At 39.7% G+C, this 18374-nt stretch overlaps 1 protein-coding gene across 3 annotated transcripts in view; it reads right to left on the bottom strand.

Moving 5' to 3' along the window:
* The window catches only part of LOC120526304, a 196800-nt gene extending 190931 nt beyond the window's left edge, over positions 1 to 5869 (bottom strand). For all 3 annotated transcript variants that reach the window (XM_039749428.1, XM_039749429.1, XM_039749430.1), the window contains exon 1: positions 5779 to 5869. In XM_039749428.1, coding sequence (XP_039605362.1) covers positions 5779 to 5818 — 40 coding nt within the window. In that variant the 5' untranslated portion in view covers positions 5819 to 5869. The remainder of the gene's footprint in view (positions 1 to 5778) is intronic.
* Between the last annotated feature and the right edge of the window lie 12505 nt (positions 5870 to 18374).

Genomic DNA, 18374 nt, shown 5'->3' with positions numbered 1-18374 from the left:
GATATGTAGGAAAAAAAGCTGAAATGTTTAATATTTGATAGGCTACCCAGTAAAAGATTAAGAAAAACTGAACTTAGCTGGTGGTATAGGCAGCAAGAGTTCTTTTAAGTTCACAAACCACTGGTATTTCACAATTCTGTTACCATTGTAAAAGGCGCTATATAGCGCCTGACCCGGCACAGACCACGCAGAGGCACGTGTACAAAAACACACAGGCTTTAATTTTTCTTCAGCTGTGTGACACGTCTTCCCCGTGCCACACAGTCCCAAAGCACAAAACAAACCACAATTCTCCACCTCGCTCCACCACTCCTCCCAGACAAGCTTCGTCTCCTTCCTCCCAACTCTGGCTCTCCAAGTGGTGGTGGCTGGGCCCTTTTATAGCCCACCATTATTAACCACCTGGTCCTAACTGCACTTCCGGGTGGGGCTGCAGGCTCATCCAGCCGGGCTGTGGGAAGCAGGCAGCTCCCCCTAGCGGCCACGCCGGGCCCCAACCAAGCTGTGGAGGACTCCATCTCCCATGGAGCCCTGCGGGTGGTTGGGAAAACACCGTCGGCCAGGGAGGCTGCCACCAAGCGTCCCGGGGGAGGTACTGAACTGTCCATGGCGGCTCCCCCGGAACATAAGCAGCAGGGGCGTCTCTGCCGGGCATGGGACCCGGCTCTCCTTCACACCATCTATTCATTTTTAGTTACTGCATGGAACATGTTATGGATCTAAATAAATAAAGGTTCTTTCTGGAACTTTCATGTGGATGGTCTTTTGGGGACCAAAAATAGTTCTCTATATGGCATCAACCTGAAGAATCACTCTGGCACCTTTATTTTTAAGAGTGTTGAAGTTTGAATGTTATCCTCATGTGCTGGATGACTCAAAAGCCTCTTTATTTTTCTATTATTTTTTTATGAAAAGTAAATTAAAATTATAACACCCACAATGTGGTCTTTCAGTTCCTGATAAGTCTTTGCTTTCTTTTCCGTACTAACCCCTACTCTCTCTTCTGTTCTTTTTCCGGTTTTCTGTGGTGGTGACCTGTGCCACCACCATTTAATTAAAGCACCGTGATGTCCTACATTGATGGATTAGAGGCCAGAAGTCCACATGACCATCATCATCAAGTCCTTCCATGAGAACCCTGAATATATTGAGGACTGATCAGTGGTGTTAGGTAGAATGCCTAGAGGGGGCTGGAACCCCTGCAGATTTTTTTTTTCTCCAGCCATCTGGAGTTTTTTTTTCTGTCCTCCCTGGCCATCAGACCTTACTTTTATTCTATGTTAATTAGTGTTCTCTGATTTTAATTCTTACTTTGTCTTTTTCTCTTTCTTCATCATGTAAAGCACTTTGAGCGACTTTATTTGTATGAAAATGTGCGATAGAAATAAATGTCGTTGTTGTTGTTGTTTGGTGCATGGAGCTCTCAGAACCTTCTGTCTGCTTCCTTTAAATAACATTCTCTCTTGTGCCCCATTTCACACTCTACCCCGACATAAAATCTACTACATTTACAACTTGCCATGAGAAAGCAATCGATAGACAGATCACATTCAAACTAACCGAATCGTTCAAAACAAGACAATTATCGATATGAATATGTTTTGTTTTTAGGGCTCCTTTCTGGCCAAGGTCCCTGTGATGCCCCCATCTTCTGCTCTACTAAACATTATGAACTGGCACTCCACTACAATCTCTAGACGCAGAATATAAAACTCTTTCTTTTCTGTCCCTTCAACTGACGCGCAAAAGCCGCTGCACCGGTTTCTACAAAACGTTGCAATTATTTCCGGTATATTCTCAAACTTACACTGAAGAAAGTATAACATTGATGTTGTTCATTCAACGTAAATTTTCTCTTTCAAGCAACTTAAGATTAGTCATTTAGTCTTGCAGCTTGAAATATTGGGTTTCAGATCTCAATCAAAGTAAATCAAATTGTTTGTACCAAATTAAGTTATGGTGGAGGGAATAAACGTAAAAATCCTATTTCATTTAACTTAATATTTGAGGTTGTTCATGTGCTGTGTTTGGGGGCCGTTTGTATATTCTTTCGGTCGAACTTTCCAGTTTGATGGCTTTCCAACTGCCAACAAAGAAGAACAACTTAAAAAATAGATTAACTTCAGTAAATAAAACAAGTGAATTGCACCCAATAACTCGAAATGATTTGCCTCAACTTAAAAATTGTGGGATCAATAAGCTAAAAAGAATTATATTGGTTCACATTGAAAGTATTAAATGTGAATCATCACATTTTTTTTTCAGTGTAGAATGAAGTCTAATAAAATATTGGAATTTCTAGAAAGAGCAACCTCAGTAAAAGTTTCCATTTCTGTAGAACATTTTAGACTCAAAAGCGCCGATAACGTATTTAAGGATAATCCTGGGAAATGAGACCACAAACAGCAAGAATAAGGTGCGAGAGTCGTATAGAGCTTACAAAAAAAGTGTTCAAAACGTGCAGTGTAACAATCCTCAATAAAAAAATAAATCCATAAAGACAGCTACTTTTGTGGAGGTTTAATATAAAGACTTAAACAATATCGATAGTTCAAATGAAAACGAGGTTAAAACTCCATCTAAAAACACGAGCCGCAGTCGGAGGCACAGCGACAGGACAGCCGAGGTAGGCAATTGACTGGACTCCCGAGGGCGTCCATTTACAGAGGTTAGACATTGCAGTGACAAATATCTAATAATCTCATTTGAACTATACATGCAAGAGATAGCCATCCATTATCCAACCCACGATCTCCTAACTATAGGGTCACGGGGGTCTGCTGGAGCCAATCCCAGCCACCGCCGGGCGCACACACGCAGCACACTAGGGACAATTTAGAATCGTCAACGCACCTAACCTGCATGTCTTTGGACTGTGGGAGGAAACCAGAGCACCCGGAGGGAACCCACACAGACACGGAACCGGGAGATGAACCCGGGTCGTAACTGCGAGGCAGCAGCGCTAGCACTGCGCCACCGTGCCGCCCTGTAAGAAATATATTTTAGATAATATAGGTAAAAGTTTGATTTAATACATTTAAAGTACTGATACAAGTAATGATGTTACTGTATATAAATCAGTTCACTTGTTTGTGATGTCTTAATTGATTGATTTTTCTTTGGACAATGTAAATGTATTAGTTGGGTATGAAAAAGAAGAAAAAACAAGAGAGAGAGTGAGAGGAGAGGGGGAAAGAAACAAGAAAAAGAAAAGTAAAGGCTGTAAAGGAACTCACACCTTCATTGTCACTGCTCATTTTTTTACAAATAACATCGACACACTACAGCGCCACAGTCGGACCACCACCGACAACCCAAATTCTGCGTTGCGAGAGAGTCAGCGTCAGTGCTGAATGTTATATGTTCAGTGTCCTGCTAGGTAGCCTACCAAACATTAAAGATTTCAGTTTTTTTCTGCATACAATGATATTTTTCAAAGTACAAAAAAAACAGCTTCATATATATGCCGAGAACTCTTCCCAGAAGGGCATAGAAATGGTCCTTGGTCTATGGCGCTGTGATGAACCACACAACCCAGTAAAGAATCATATAGTGCCATTAAAGAACGCGTTTGGTTCCCAAATAAATGGGAATAGATTATAAAGTATCATCAATGCACCCTAGCCAGTCCCGGAGCCACTAGGTGAGTGGGACAAAAGAAGCAAAAAAGGGTTCAAAGTCCCTCAACCCCCACCCCCAAAGCCCCCAAAAACTGCACCGTCGTTTGCCTTCAGTTTTGGACTAAAGGATTTTCTAATACCTTTGCATAATGAATTGGATCTTAAGAAGTCCAAATCAATTTAACATTTTCACAAGTTTCACAGTGAAAATCTCCTGTATCCAAAGCAAAACATTTGAAGTAAAGCAAAGTAATCTGGAGTACTTTCTATAATAATAATAATAATAATAATAATAATAATAATAATAATAATAATAATAATAATAATAATAATGCATTTAATTTATTTATAGGCACCTTTCTAAACACTCAAGGACACCGAACAATAGATAAAACACAAATTATAAACAAAATTGAAAATACAAAAATTAAAATCAGACAGAACAATTATAATCAAAGAGAAAAAAGGCAGTCTTAAACAGATGAGTTTTAAGTTTAGATTTGAAAAGTGAAAATGAATCAATAATTCTAAGCCCGGATGGTAATTAGTTCCAAAGACCACGTGAATTACTGCATTCAGAAGACAACACAACTAAATTCATAACCTGCTTATTCTAGTACTGGGTTGTGGGAAGTCAGACCCCATCCCAGCAGCATCAGGCACAAAACAAGAACTACCATTAGGCAGAATGTGAGGCCATCGATGGCCCCACTGAAGCTCATATTCACATATTTTCCCACACAGTTACACTGGGGCATCTGCAACTGCAAATTAAATTCCCATATACTGCACTTCTTTGGAGATGTAGTTGAAAAACTGGAGTACCAGTAGGAAAAACCATAAAGATACAGACATAATCTGTAAACACCAAAGGTAATAATGCCTGGGCACAGGACACTGGATCCGTATACCAATGAATGCTCTATTTTTATAATTTGTGCATATTTCTAATAATATTGTTTATTTTTGTGTATGTTTATTATTATTATTGCATTGTAAGGTGTGACTGTATACGCTCAGCACATGCCTTTACTGAAAAATCAGGATCCGTTAAATAAAACTAGAGAATTAACTAGTTAAGAGATTTTCTTCTCTCATACAGTGAATTACAGGATTTGCACTAACCTTGTGACGTGAAATCCAGACCTAACATTAGCCGATAGCCCTGAGTTTTGGACACATTTATTTCTTAATTCCATCCATCCATCCATTTTCCAACCTGTTGAATCCGAACACAGGGTCACGGGGGTCTGCTGGAGCCAATCCCAGCCAACACAGGACGCAAGGCAGGAACCAATCCCGGGCAGGGCGCCAACCCACCGCAGGACACACACAGCCACACACCAAGCACACACTAGGGACAATTTAGAATCGCCAATGCACCTATCCTGCATGTCTTTGGACTGTGGGAGGAAACCGGAGCACCCGGAGAAAACCCACGTACACACGGGGAGAACATGCAAACTCCACGCAGGGAGGACCTGGGAAGCGAACCCGGGTCTCCTAACTGCGAGGCAGCAGCGCTTATTTCTTAATTATTTTGTATAATTAATTTGGGTCTTAAAAAATGTTATCTTATCACAAGTCCCGTAAAAACACGGACCCTGCTAAATGACACCAGAAGCGGCACATCAGCTGGACTGTTCAAACGGCAATGACTGCAGCAGCCCTTGAAGTTTTTTTTTTTTTACTTTGAATTTGTATTGTTCGCTTGTTAGGTGAGTTGATATTTCAAATTAAAGTGGGTATTCACATGAAAATAAGAATTCTGATGTATTTTACCCGTGGCAAATACCTTATACATTTGCGTTCTACGTAAATCGCGATTTAATTGGGTAACAGATGTACTGCGGATCGATAATCTGCTATGAAAGGAGAATGCTGGAGGAGGTCCAAGATACAACCACATTGCTTTTTTGAACCAATGGAATAACTAAATATTAATTAATTAAACCCAAATCAACTGATTTTAATAATACCCTATTTTGGTACTGAGTATGCGTTGTTACTTCAATGTTTAATGTGACAAGAACTGCAGTTAAAGTGGCTGCAACGCTTCTATTTTAACTACAATATCACTGAGCACGATCAGAATTTCAGACACCCATCCTATTTTTCCCCGACCCTGACCCAGATCGACCTCCCTTTATCTTCTTACCAGCGATAAGACACACCGCAAACTGCACAACTTTCCACATGTCCTCCTCAAAGTCACCAGTCGTCGCCGCACTGATACGCGCTTCCGGTTAGATTGGCATTAAGAGGGAAAAACAAAATAAATATGATGAACAATTTGTGTAGTTCTATGCGATGTCAATCATTTGCGGAAATAGGGAACCGAAACAGCTTCACTTGTCACTTAGAACAACATGCGTTCACGCGTCAGCCTCTGTGCCTAAAATTAATAACACGCGGGGTATAAGACAGGAAACGAAAAAAAGAACATTATATTCAGACACATAATTGTATTTCTTTATTGTTTTCACTTTAAATCGAAATCCCTTCGACCCGTTTCTCTGATTACTACCGGTGCCCACGGATTGAAACGCATTAGACATCGTATATGGCGCAACATTTAGGTATGTTCGACCGCTATATAGTGAACTGACAGGAAAGAGGGAGCATTTCACATTGTTTTTTACTTCATCCATGTCAGTTGTTACATTTCTGTTTATGGAATAGTTTTGTAACAATAGCCAAGTTTCCATCCAGTTTTTTTGCGACGTTTTGTTATCGACAAGCAGAATATACGTAAAAAAAATGTGCGAAATTTGCTGTCTCCAGCCTGCTTCCATCCAACTGGCTTTTTATCGATAAAATGGTGTGCGTGATGACGTCATCCCCCCAAAACGAACTGTCGCATAAGTTTTGTTGTATCGCGAAAAAAAATCTGCCCTTGAGCCGTTTCCATACATAATTTTGTGCATGTCGCAAATTATCTACCTTTTGTTTTCCACGTTACACCCCCTCCACTAAACAAAGAAACAAAGAAATAAAGAGATTATTTAGACAGTTTTTTGAAATTTGCCAGCTTAGCTTACTGTTATTTCAGTTTCACAAATAATTGAAATTGTACATAATATCCGAAGACGACAGCAGAATGGAGCAGTTGCTGGTCCGATAGCCCTAGAGCTCGAAGAAAGTACCCCAGTGCGACGAAACCCATGGGTATGGGAGAGACGACAAAATAAGACCTTCTGGGAGGAGGTGGTGGGGAGACACTTTACAGAAAATCTCTGGCTGCAACATTTTAGAATGACACGGCCGACGTTGGAGATGTTGTGTGGATTCATCGGTCCTGATGTCGCGCCAATCACAGGTTGCCATCGACCACCGGTTCCAACCCAAAAGCGGATTGCCATCGCCCTTTACAAGCTGGCAACCTGCGCCTAGTATAGAGTAGTTGGAGAAACTTTCGGGGTTGGTAAAACTACCGTCCATCGATGTGTATATGCTGTGTGCACTGCTATTAAAGAAAAATTAATGCGGCATTATATCAGACTTCCGACTGTAGCGGAGGCCAATGAAATTGCATACCGCAATTCCTTGGTGCATCTTGTGCCACAGATTTACGGTGCGCTGGATGGCACGCATGTGCCTATTCTTCCCCCGACGGAAGGCTACCGCGATTACATTAATCGCAAAGGGTGGCCATCTATTGTTCTCCAGGCCCTTGTTGATGACAGGTGCATGATACGAGACATTTGCGTTGGCACTCCTGGAAGTGCCCATGATGCAGCTGTGTTTGCAGCATCGGATCTGTACAGGTGAGCCTACCTTTCAACATCCCTTCTCAGTGCGATAACAACTGAATTAGTACTGTAACCTGCTTCCCTTAAGGTTTTTAATTAAAACTGAAATTTGAATTAATACAAAATCAAAAAAAACTAAAGTTAATATAAATGAGAGAATTTCTCATATATGCTAAAACATCTGCCATTCAATAATAAGAAAAAATGTTTAGATAATGAAACACACGGTTTATTAAATATTTTGACTGGCACAGTAAACTACCTTTGCGGTTTTTGTATTATTTAGACATCCTGAGAGACACCCCCAGGCTACAGTTGATGTGGAGGGAGTTCAGGTACCCCTTTTGGTAGCAGGAGACCCAGCCTATCCGCTACTGCATTGGCTCATCACGAGAAATAACGAGGCTCTTCATCAGACCATGCGAACCGCTCCGCTATTCTCGTTTTGATTGCACGTGATGAAAATGTATCATGTGACACATTTATTTGCGTTAAAGCCCTTTTTCCGACAAAAAATGTTTCCAATGTAGTTTTTGCGACATCTGAAGTATCGATATGGAATTTATGCGCTAAAGTTAAACGGAAAAATATTATGTCGACATGTACAACATTTTATCGATAATTAGCATTTCCATCAGCTAAAATTTGAAGCGCTAAATATTTTTTCGCAAAAACTCCTTGGATGGAAACCTGGCTAATAATGACACATATTCAAAAGTAATAGCGACGTGTTGATAGACGACATTAAATGTGTGTTCTTAAACGGAGCACAAAGAGGCTTGTGGTGGCTCTAAGACAGACTGCAATTCAAGTGATGTGAGAATGGCCTCGACTGAGGGTGTTAGTGGTGGAGGGTTTTGGACTGTTATTCAAATTTCTTAAACATGACATTTTTAAATAGAGTAGTATCCTATAATTACCAAATGAAAAATATCCATTAATACAAAATGGCCAATACTAACATAAACTCGGTATCAATATTACCCAATAAGGGGAAAGGGAACTGAAAAAAGTTCCTCATCTAGCTTTTAATATTATTAAAAAACAGTAATTCGTTAAAAATTATATGAATAAGTAAGAACGTGGAAATGGACGGATTTATTGTATAACGGGAATGCGATTTGCATACGATGGGCAAGAAGATCAGGGGCTTGCCGCGATTGTTCGTGTATATCTGGGACTTCAAGATCAGGGGCCTAAGACACTGAAGCCCCCCACCTCCCGACGCCACTGTCCATTTTTTGACACCCGTCCTATGTTAATATCAATTAGCAGAGCTGCGCCTTTCCCGTGTTACTAATCAGTTCTGGATGCGATGCTGTAGGAGCGGGTGAAGAGAGTCCGTTATTTTCACCGTATGAGTCTGGCGTTGGTTCTTTTCTGGCTCCTGAGTGACTCCGCTAGCGTAGCTGAGAAGCCCTCGATATGCAGAAAAGCACACGAAGATGGTCATCCCAGTTTGCGGACTATTTGCAATTACTTTTAATGAGACGTCAGTTTACAAACATCGCTGAGCTACACCAACAGCTTTTCCCTTTCACTTCTACACCTCCCTTCAGTGGTAGCTCCTACTACCTTTTTAGAATAAATCAATAAACTTTATTAAAACTCCTTCTAACATGATCCTTCCACAGTAATACAAGTTACTGCTTAATTGCTTATCACGCAATTCAGTCTTATTTATGCAATAATAGTAATTATAAGTAATTGCTTTCTCCTTTTATTTATTCCCAGAAAAGTGATTTTTCAGATCATCTACATGTAAGAGGGCTCACAAACCCACTTTTTGTCACATCAGCTGACTGGTACACTGGATACCATCCCAAACGTGGACTTACTGTACCTTTTAAGGGGACTGGTGTTAAGGGAACATAGAGAATGTTTTATCGATTCCTGGCCATTGAAACATCTTCCTTTTCTGCCCTTAGATCTGAAAAAAATGGAGATGGATATAAATGAAAATATCCAAACCACTGCGATTCGTAAGCTGTGCCTAACCGCCATTGGATTGCAATTTTATTTTTTGTGGTTTACATACCAAAAAATCAGAAATCCAGCCACAGGGGATGCACAAACCAGTATGTTTCTTCATGCTGATCCCAAGCCCAGATAAATGGGGAGGGTTACGTCAGGAAGGGCATCTGGTGTAAAATTTTGCCAAATCAATATGCGGACAACAATACAAATTTCCATACCGGATTGGTTGATCCCCGGGTTAGCAACGACCGCCACCAGTACTGTTAGCCAATAGGGTGCTGGCAGAAATTGGGCTACTGTTGGCCAAAGAAAAAGATGGAGAAGAAGAAGGGGGTGTCTGGAGGCAGGAGGAGAGGAGGAAGTTAAAGAGAGTGGAACTGAGGGTAGGAACTTTGAATGATGGCAGTATGACTGGTAAGGGGAGAGAGTTAGCAGATACAATGGGGAAAAGGAAGGCTGATATATTGTGCATGCAAGAGTCTAAATGGAAGGGGAGTAAGGCCAGGTGGATTGGAGGTGGATTCAAATTGTTCTATCATGGTGTGGATGGGAGGAGAAATTGAGTAGGAGTTATTCTGAAGAAACAACACGTTAAGAGTGTTTTGGAGGTGAAGAGAGTGTCACACAGAGTGATGATTATGAAGCTGGAAATTGGAGGAGTGATGATAAATGTTGTTAGTGTACATGCACCGCAAGTTGGGTGTGCGATGGATGAGAAAGAAGATTTTTGGAGTGAGTTGGATGAAGCAATGAACAGTGTACCCAAGGGACAGAAAGTGCTGATTGGAACGGATTTCAATGGGCATGTTGGTGAAGGGAACAGTGGAGACGAGGAGGTGATGGGTAGGTAAGGTGTCAAGGAGAAGAATGAAGAACTTTAGATGATAGTTGATTTTGCCAAAAGGATAGACATGGCTTGGTGAATACGTATTTTAAGAAGAGGGAGTAACATACAAGAGTGGAGGAAGATGCACACAGGTAGAATGCATCCTTTGCAGAAGAGTCAATCTGAAGGACATTGAAGACTGCAAAGTATGCTAATATCTAGTGCATTTCATATCGACCTCCATTTTTATTTAATGCAATGAAAGCTGAGAAAGGACCAATCTGACAAAACAATGTCTTTTAAAGGAAAAAAAAGCCGCTCAGATGTCACAGTTAAAGTGGGTGATGACTGCCATCTGCTGGAGAAAAGTCGGAAGTACGATAATTCACCTCCGTTTTTACATGGATATTGACCTCTTCGTTTTGCAGTGAAACAATAATGTGGCAGTTGACTTGTGTGAATCCTTATATTTTTAGACCATTCATGCATCACACTTGAAATATAAAATTTAAATTCTGCAATGTCAAGGAGACCACCAGAATTTATTATATTAAAAAAAAATTCAGAAATATAAACAATACATTTGCATTAGTGTATACATAACAGAGTGCCGTTGGTCACACTCATCAGACCCTTTTTTGTGTAGTATGCCTTAGGGCTCATGCAAATATTATCTGTATCTTATACAGTGCCTTTCATCTATCTATCTATCTATCTATCTATCTATCTATTTTATAGTGCCTTTCATCTATCTATCTATCAGTTATATAGGCCTTTCCTATCCATCTATCTGTTCTTCTGTCATTCACACAAACTCTACAGAGGGTTTTTTTAGTCTTTAGAGTTCATCATTAGAATAACAATCCTGCCATCTATACTATCATGAGAATATGAATAAAAAACATAGAATATTAGTTCAATAATTTAGAACAATTATAATATCCAAATTGAGTTATACAGACAACAACCAGAATATTAATTCTATTGTTTCCAAAATTGCTACTGTTGGAATAAAATTTCAGTCATTAAAATTCCTGAATGAGGTACCATTTCATCACAGTCACTCACTCACATACCCAGGGTCAATTTAGAATCACCATTTAACAGAACTTGGTTGGTTTTGTAGATGTGAGAGGAAAGCTTAAAAAAAGCAAAATTGCAGTCTTGGAACAAAATATTAATCTATCTATCTATCTATCTATCTATCTATCTATCTATCATATAGTGCCCTTCATATCTACAGTATCTATCTATCTATCTATTGTCACACATGTGCGCATGGGAGGCAGCTAAAGGGCTTGAGTGAAGGCAGTTCAGAGGCATGCCGGGGTGTGGCAGAGTGCACTGACTCTTTTTCTCCCTTGTAGACCATTCCCGGGGGATTCCACCTGGCTCTCCTGACATCACTTCCGGGACCGAGCCAATGGAAGTCGACCACACCAGCTCCAGCCCCTCTGATGTCACATCCGGCTGTGATCCAATGGCTGACGACCACATGCTTGATCCTTATGACCTCACTTCCTGCCTTCCCCTTTAAAAACCTGCCCCTTTTCCCTCAGTCTTGTTTTGGACTCCGTTGTATGCTGGTTATTTTGAGAAAAATGACTTTTGCAGCCAGGATACCATATTACACAGGTGGCTGCCCCAAACCTTTATCGGTCTATGTCTCATTTTTGTGACACTATCTATCTATCTATTATACAGTGCCTATCACATCTATCTATCTATCTATCTATTATATAGTGACCTTCATATCTATCTATCTATCTATCTATTATATAGTGACCTTCATATCTATCTATCTATCTATCTATCTATCTAACTATCTATCTATCTATTATATAGTGACCTTCATATCTATCTATCTATCTATCTATCATATAGTGCCCTTCATATCTATCTATCTATCTATCTATTATATAGTGACCTTCATATCTATCTATCTATCTATCTATCATATAGTGCCCTTCATATCTATCTATCTATCTATCTATCTATTATATAGTGCCCTTCATATCTATCTATCTGTCTATTATATAGTGCCCTTCATATCTATCTATCTATCTATCTATCTATCTATCTATAGTGCCCTTCATATCTATCCATCTATCTATCTATTATATAGTGCCCTTCATATCTATCTATCTATCTATCATATAGTGCCCTTCATATCTATCTATCTATCTATCCTACCAGTAAGAATTCTGGACACACCCAGACATTTTAATGTTTTTGATAAAAACACATAGCTTTTTTCATCAATGTACTATTAAACTGATTTTAAAATATAGGCAAATCATTATTAGAGTTTCTGAAGTCTATTACTGCTGTAAATGACATATTTTTTTATTTATTATTCACATTTGACTGCAAAGCCCCATTTTCAACAAACCTTCCTTCATTGATCTAATGGTCGACTACCTTTGCTTATCCTTAATTAGTGATTTTAAATGCTGACTGGCTATTAGAAAAACCTCTGCAACTGCATTAGCGTTGATGACAACCTGTTATTCTGTTGACTCGGGTTGCAAGTTACTGGCAGTCCTAAAGTTCAGTTCTGGGTTCAAAAATTTTCAAAATGAGAAAACTTTTCCAAGTATCAAGTCCATCTATTGTCTGTTTATTTGTTTTTTATTTTCTTCCAAAATGAAGGTTATTCCATGTGACTGATTGCCAAGAAATTGAATATTTCATATATACCATTACTGTGATGACATTACAATTCCCAGTAACAAAGCATTGAAACACATTAAATGATTGTAATCACATTATACTTATTTAAGTCAAGCTGTCATGTTTACAATCAACTTGACTTGCTCAATGAAAAGTCAGACTCCTCTCACCACTCAACAAAAAGTACAACTAAAAATTAAATAAATAAAATGTTTATATTCATTGTATACAACAACCACATATAATCACAAACTGAAATCTCTCATCTATGTCAGTATTCAGACCCTTATTGTGGCACTCGATTTTGTGCTTGGGTCCATCTTGTTTGCTTTAGTTCTTTCTCTCTGAGATGATTCGAGAACTTGACTTTAGTCCACCTGAGGCAAACTGAATTGATTGGACATCATTTAGAAAGGCCCTCGTGTCCCTGTGTATAGAAGGTCCCACAATTCAGACTGCATATCAGGATCAAATATCAAGCCAAGGAACTGTCTGTAGATCTGTTTGTGGTGAGAGGCATAGATCAGGGCAAGTGGGATTCTAAAGCTTTAAGAGTACCAAGCAGCATAGTGGCCTCAACTAACTGCGAGATGGAAGAAGTTTGAAAGAACTGGGTTAGTCGTTGTATACAAGCTGACTAACTGGGCAAGAAAAGTCTTGAGGTCCAAGGCACTCTCTGCAGACCTCTGTGATCAAACTGTGCTGAGGCTTACATCAGAGCAAGGGGATCAAACCATTTCTAAAGCCTTCGGTGTTCCTAGGAGCACAGTGACCTCAAGAACTGAGAAATGGAAGACTTTTGGAACCACCAGGACTCTTCCTAGAACTGGCCAACTGTGAGGGACAGTTGGACGTTACTGTGCTGATTGTACACTTGCTGGCCTAATTCTTCGGCTGGAAAGAACCGCAGCTACACCAGAGAGAAGATAACACCCTTTTCCAGCTTGCTTCAAGTACTAATAGATTTGTAAACGTAAGTGTATGTGTGGTATCTAAACAGAAATAAATGAATACAATAAGTGCATTAATACAAATGGAATACATATATGAACAAAACTAATTAAATGTAAAAGTTACATAGTATTCAGGAAGAGCAATGTTAAACATCAGTTCCTCAACTTCACGTATTGTGTAATCAAACCAGTAGGTGGCACTATTAACCAGAATAAAAGGTACAGCGTACTGCCCAAGACGGCATTCGTTTCCAAAAAAAAAACCTTTACGTTTAATACTGCAAAAATCAACACATTTTAACGTCCTGGAGCGAAGTAAAGTACAGCGCATCTTTCCCCAAAGGTCAACAGTGCACAGACTTAACAATATGTTCATTCACAAACAGCAAACATAGCTATAACAGCGCTTTTGTATACGTACTTGCTCTGAACATCAACATAATTTGCAACATTAGCTAAGATATTAATTTACAAGAACACTGCAAAAAAGAAACAACTTACTTTGTCATTAACGCACAACACACAGTTACAAAAGGAAACAGCAAACTATAACTTGAAAAAACGCAAACAAGCAGGTAGAGACCCTAGACATAGAACTACTAGACGCCGCATGACCAGCAGCGTCGTACGTCAACGTCGCCGCCATATTGCGAGTGGCACTGCTGTGGAGTGAACTAATGAATAATGTGCTGCTTATGATTGTACAAACCGCTGTACGCTCCAAACCAGATCTCCGGGGATTACAGTTCATAGGTAAGGCTGAACAATTGTTTTGGTTATATTTAGCCATTAGAAAATCCCGTTTTATAATAATAAATATAATATTATATAATATAATAATTTTACAATAAAATTAAACAACATTAGTAACATTAAAACAAGAGAATGCTAAATCAAAAAGCAATAATTAGCAAACAAAAAAAGATAACTGGCAGTAACAGTGCAAAATTCACAATTGGTATGCCAGTTTGAAAAGATACGCTTTGAGGGCAGTTTTAAAATGTGTTATTGAATCGAGCTGACGGATATGAGAGAGAAGAGAATTCCAGAGTTGAGGAGCACAATGAGAGACACTCGAGCTGCCATAGCACTGAGTCTGACGTGAGGTACAGAAAGTCGAGCTGCAGATGAGGATCTGAGTGAGCGAGAGGAGTGTCAGTCTGGAGGAGATCAGTGAGGTGTGGAGAGCTTTAAATGTTCAGAGCGGTGTTTAGTATTGTATTGTGTAGTGAACAGGGAGCCAGTGACGTTGAGAGAGAATCGGTGTGATATGTGCAGTGGATTTAGAACAGCAGGTTATCATCCTGGCAGCAGAATTTTGAAGAAGTTGTAAGCGATGGATACGTTTTTGTGGGATGCCAGATAGAACAGCATTACAGTAATCTATATGTGAGGTGACTCGGGCATTGACCAATACTTCAGTACTGTGTTGTGTAAGAACAGGTCGAAGTCTAGAAATGTTTTGGAGATGGAAGAAGGCAGTCCGAGAACTTTTACTTATATGGGAGGAATTATTTAATAATAATAATTATTACTTTATAATTGCTATTATTAGTGTGTAAATGGATATAAATAATTGCATGTAAACGAGTCGCCAAAATCTGTTGTATGTAAACGATGCTGTTTTAAACGTTATTGCTTTTTCATCAGAAAACCTGGTTTCCACGTCTACCTGTGTTAGTTTAAATGGCACTTTTGCCACTTGCAATATGGTAGACGCGCTGACGTATCGTGTCGACTGGGCAACACAGTGAATATGGCGTCTATCTATATATGTCTATGGTAGAGACTGTGAGCACCTTACAATTAAGGAACAAAACGCCGTGCATGCGCAGTAGTCTTGTGGTGCGTGTCTTGCCTAGGTTCAGCAAAAAGCAGGGAATTTTGTACACCGACTGATCAAAATGAGTTACAAGGCAAGAAGGGCCTTAGTCATGGAGGTGACCAAAAACCCAATGGTCAATCTAACAGAGCTTCAAAAGTCCTCTGTGGAGATGGGAGGACCTATCGGAAGCAACTATTGAGAACAATGCATATGATGGCATTTAAAGGACTCTGAGAGCATGAAGAGAAAGATTCTCTGGTCAGATGAGACAAAAATGGAAGCCTTTGGGTAGAACTCCAAGCACTATGTCAGGTGGGAACCAGGTACTATTCATCACCAGATTAATGCCATCACTGCAGGAAGGCATAATGGTGGCAGCATTGTGCTATGGGGGTGTTTTTCAGTGGCAGGGACTGGTCAGAACTGAATGAAGCATGAATGAGGCCAAATACAGAGAGGTTCTTGAAGAATATTTGTTCCAGGGTGCGACTCAGAGGAGGGCAACTGTTCACTTTCAGTACAGCATTGAGCCAAAACAACACTGGAGTGGCTTTCAGACAAGTCCCTGAGTGTCCTTAGGTGGCCCAGCCAAAGCCTAGAAATTATACCCAAAAAACATGTGTGAAGAAACCTAAATATGGCAGTTTACTGACACTTTGTATTCACTCTAATGATGCTTGAGAAGATCTGCCAGGAAGAATGGGATAAACTGCCCAAATCCAGGTGTGCAGAGCTTGTAGAGACTAGCCAAGAAGATTCAAAATGGAATTGTTGCTTCCACAAACCAGTGAATTAAGAGTTTGAAATACTTACATGAATGAGAAATTTCAGTTTTCTTCAGAAAAAGTACACGTATATTCAAGTTGTTTTGAATCCAGAGACCTTATGCAATTCTAACAGATTTAATGCCATTGGTGCACATGATTGTGGGTCTGAGATATAAACCACCATTTCATCGGCATAATGAGATTTGTTCTGCTCCAGGTCTTCCGTAACGATCCATTTTACCAGCTTCTGAAGATGAATAGCTAATGGTTCTATGGCAATCACAAAAAGCATCGGTGATAGGGAGCACCCTTGGTTCCTTGTTCTAATTTTAAATAATACATGTTCGTATTATTTTTATGCAGATGGTATTTTGTGGACTGGTGTTCAGTAATTTAATCCATGTAGATGTATTAGGACCAAACCTAAATTTGTGCAGTGTAGTAAACAGATATTCCCAGTCAAGTCTAATCAAAGGCCTTTTCTGTATCTAAAGAAAATAAGACATCTGTAGAGTGAGTCATTTAGTCTCTCGTAAAAATGTGATGTAATGAATCTTGATATGATTGGTTTCTTATCAGTTTTATGTAGTCTTTTTAAGCAAGGTGAACATTTTTTAACTTTTTTTTCTTTTTTTTTTCACTCATTTCATTCATTTTAGTGGTTGGTTATTGTTTTTTTATCAATGCTCTGGTGTTGCCATTCTGTGTTTTATTTTTATGTTTTTGTATGCCCATGGCCATGTGGTTTGCAGTCACTCATTCTTGGTTATATGATGAGGGTCATGTGTTGTATTGCACCATCCTGTCCCACCTATTTAAGATGGTGGCACCTGACATTTAAGCATCAATCAAAGACACATCCAATATTTGTTTTTCTTTTAAAGATGTTTTCTAGAAGTTGAGATTTATTATCAGTTATCCCACAACACCATTTTGGGCACCTCCAATTTCTAACAATAGCTACAATAGTGGGGGCACGGTGGCGTGGTGGTAGCGCTGCTTCCTCGCAGTCCCTAGGTGTACATTCAGTGTAGAGAGCCTCCATGGCAGGTGTGACGAGGCTCCAAAAAGCAGGATTTATGAACGGGTATCGCACTGGTTTAATTGAAATATTGTGTACATGTTGGGTTCGTGAGCTGATGGTCGGAGACACGAACACAGAATTCAATGGATGTTCTTCTGAGCGGGCTTTCTTTATTGCAGGCATGCTGTTTCTGTCAAACGTACCAAATCCCCCAGTTCCTATCCTTCTTTTTATTTTCTCCACTTAACCAATCACCATACGATAAGCAAGCAATGTATGCAAGGCAGGAACAATTTCTAAACGGGGTGACAGCTCATGGCAGGGTGAATACGAGCACACATTAGGGCAGGTCCTGGAGGACCACCATGGCTGCAGGTTTTCATTCTAACCATCTTTTAAATGAGTGCCTTGTCTGTGCTACGAGTGAACTTCTTGTGAATTTATTTTTAATTGACCCCCGTGACCCTGTAGTTAGGATATAGCAGGTTGGATAATGGATGGATGGATGGCTTCTCTTTTAAGATTTGTTCCCCTGAATTTCTTCATCGTTCCTCTGAGTTGCTTCATTCCTTTCCTTAAATGGCACCCAAACAGAAATGAAATGTGAAGTGAGGAAACCAAGAGAAGACCCTCTAAGTCAGGGCCACAAGCTCCAACCAATTTAACTCCAACCAGTTACTTAATGAGGTGCCGATTCTTGTTGTTCATTAAACCCCATTCCTTGATTCTGTGGCTTGATAATCCGAGCACATCTCTCCAGTTTTGATGTCACTACACTGGTTACCTGTGGCATTCAGAATTGACTTTAAAATCCTGCTTATGGTTTACAAAGGCTTAAATAATCTGCTCCATCTTATATATCGGAGTGTCTGACATCTTATATTCCAAATTGTAACCTTAGATCTTCAAATGAGTGTCTGCTTAGAATTCCAAGAGCAAAACTTAATTAAAAGAAGT

Source organism: Polypterus senegalus, chromosome 3 (assembly GCF_016835505.1).
Source record: "Polypterus senegalus isolate Bchr_013 chromosome 3, ASM1683550v1, whole genome shotgun sequence".
NCBI classification, from domain to species: Eukaryota; Metazoa; Chordata; class Cladistia; order Polypteriformes; family Polypteridae; genus Polypterus; species Polypterus senegalus.
Note: the sequence above shows the minus strand (reverse complement) of the source record. Positions and strands in the feature narration are given on the sequence as shown.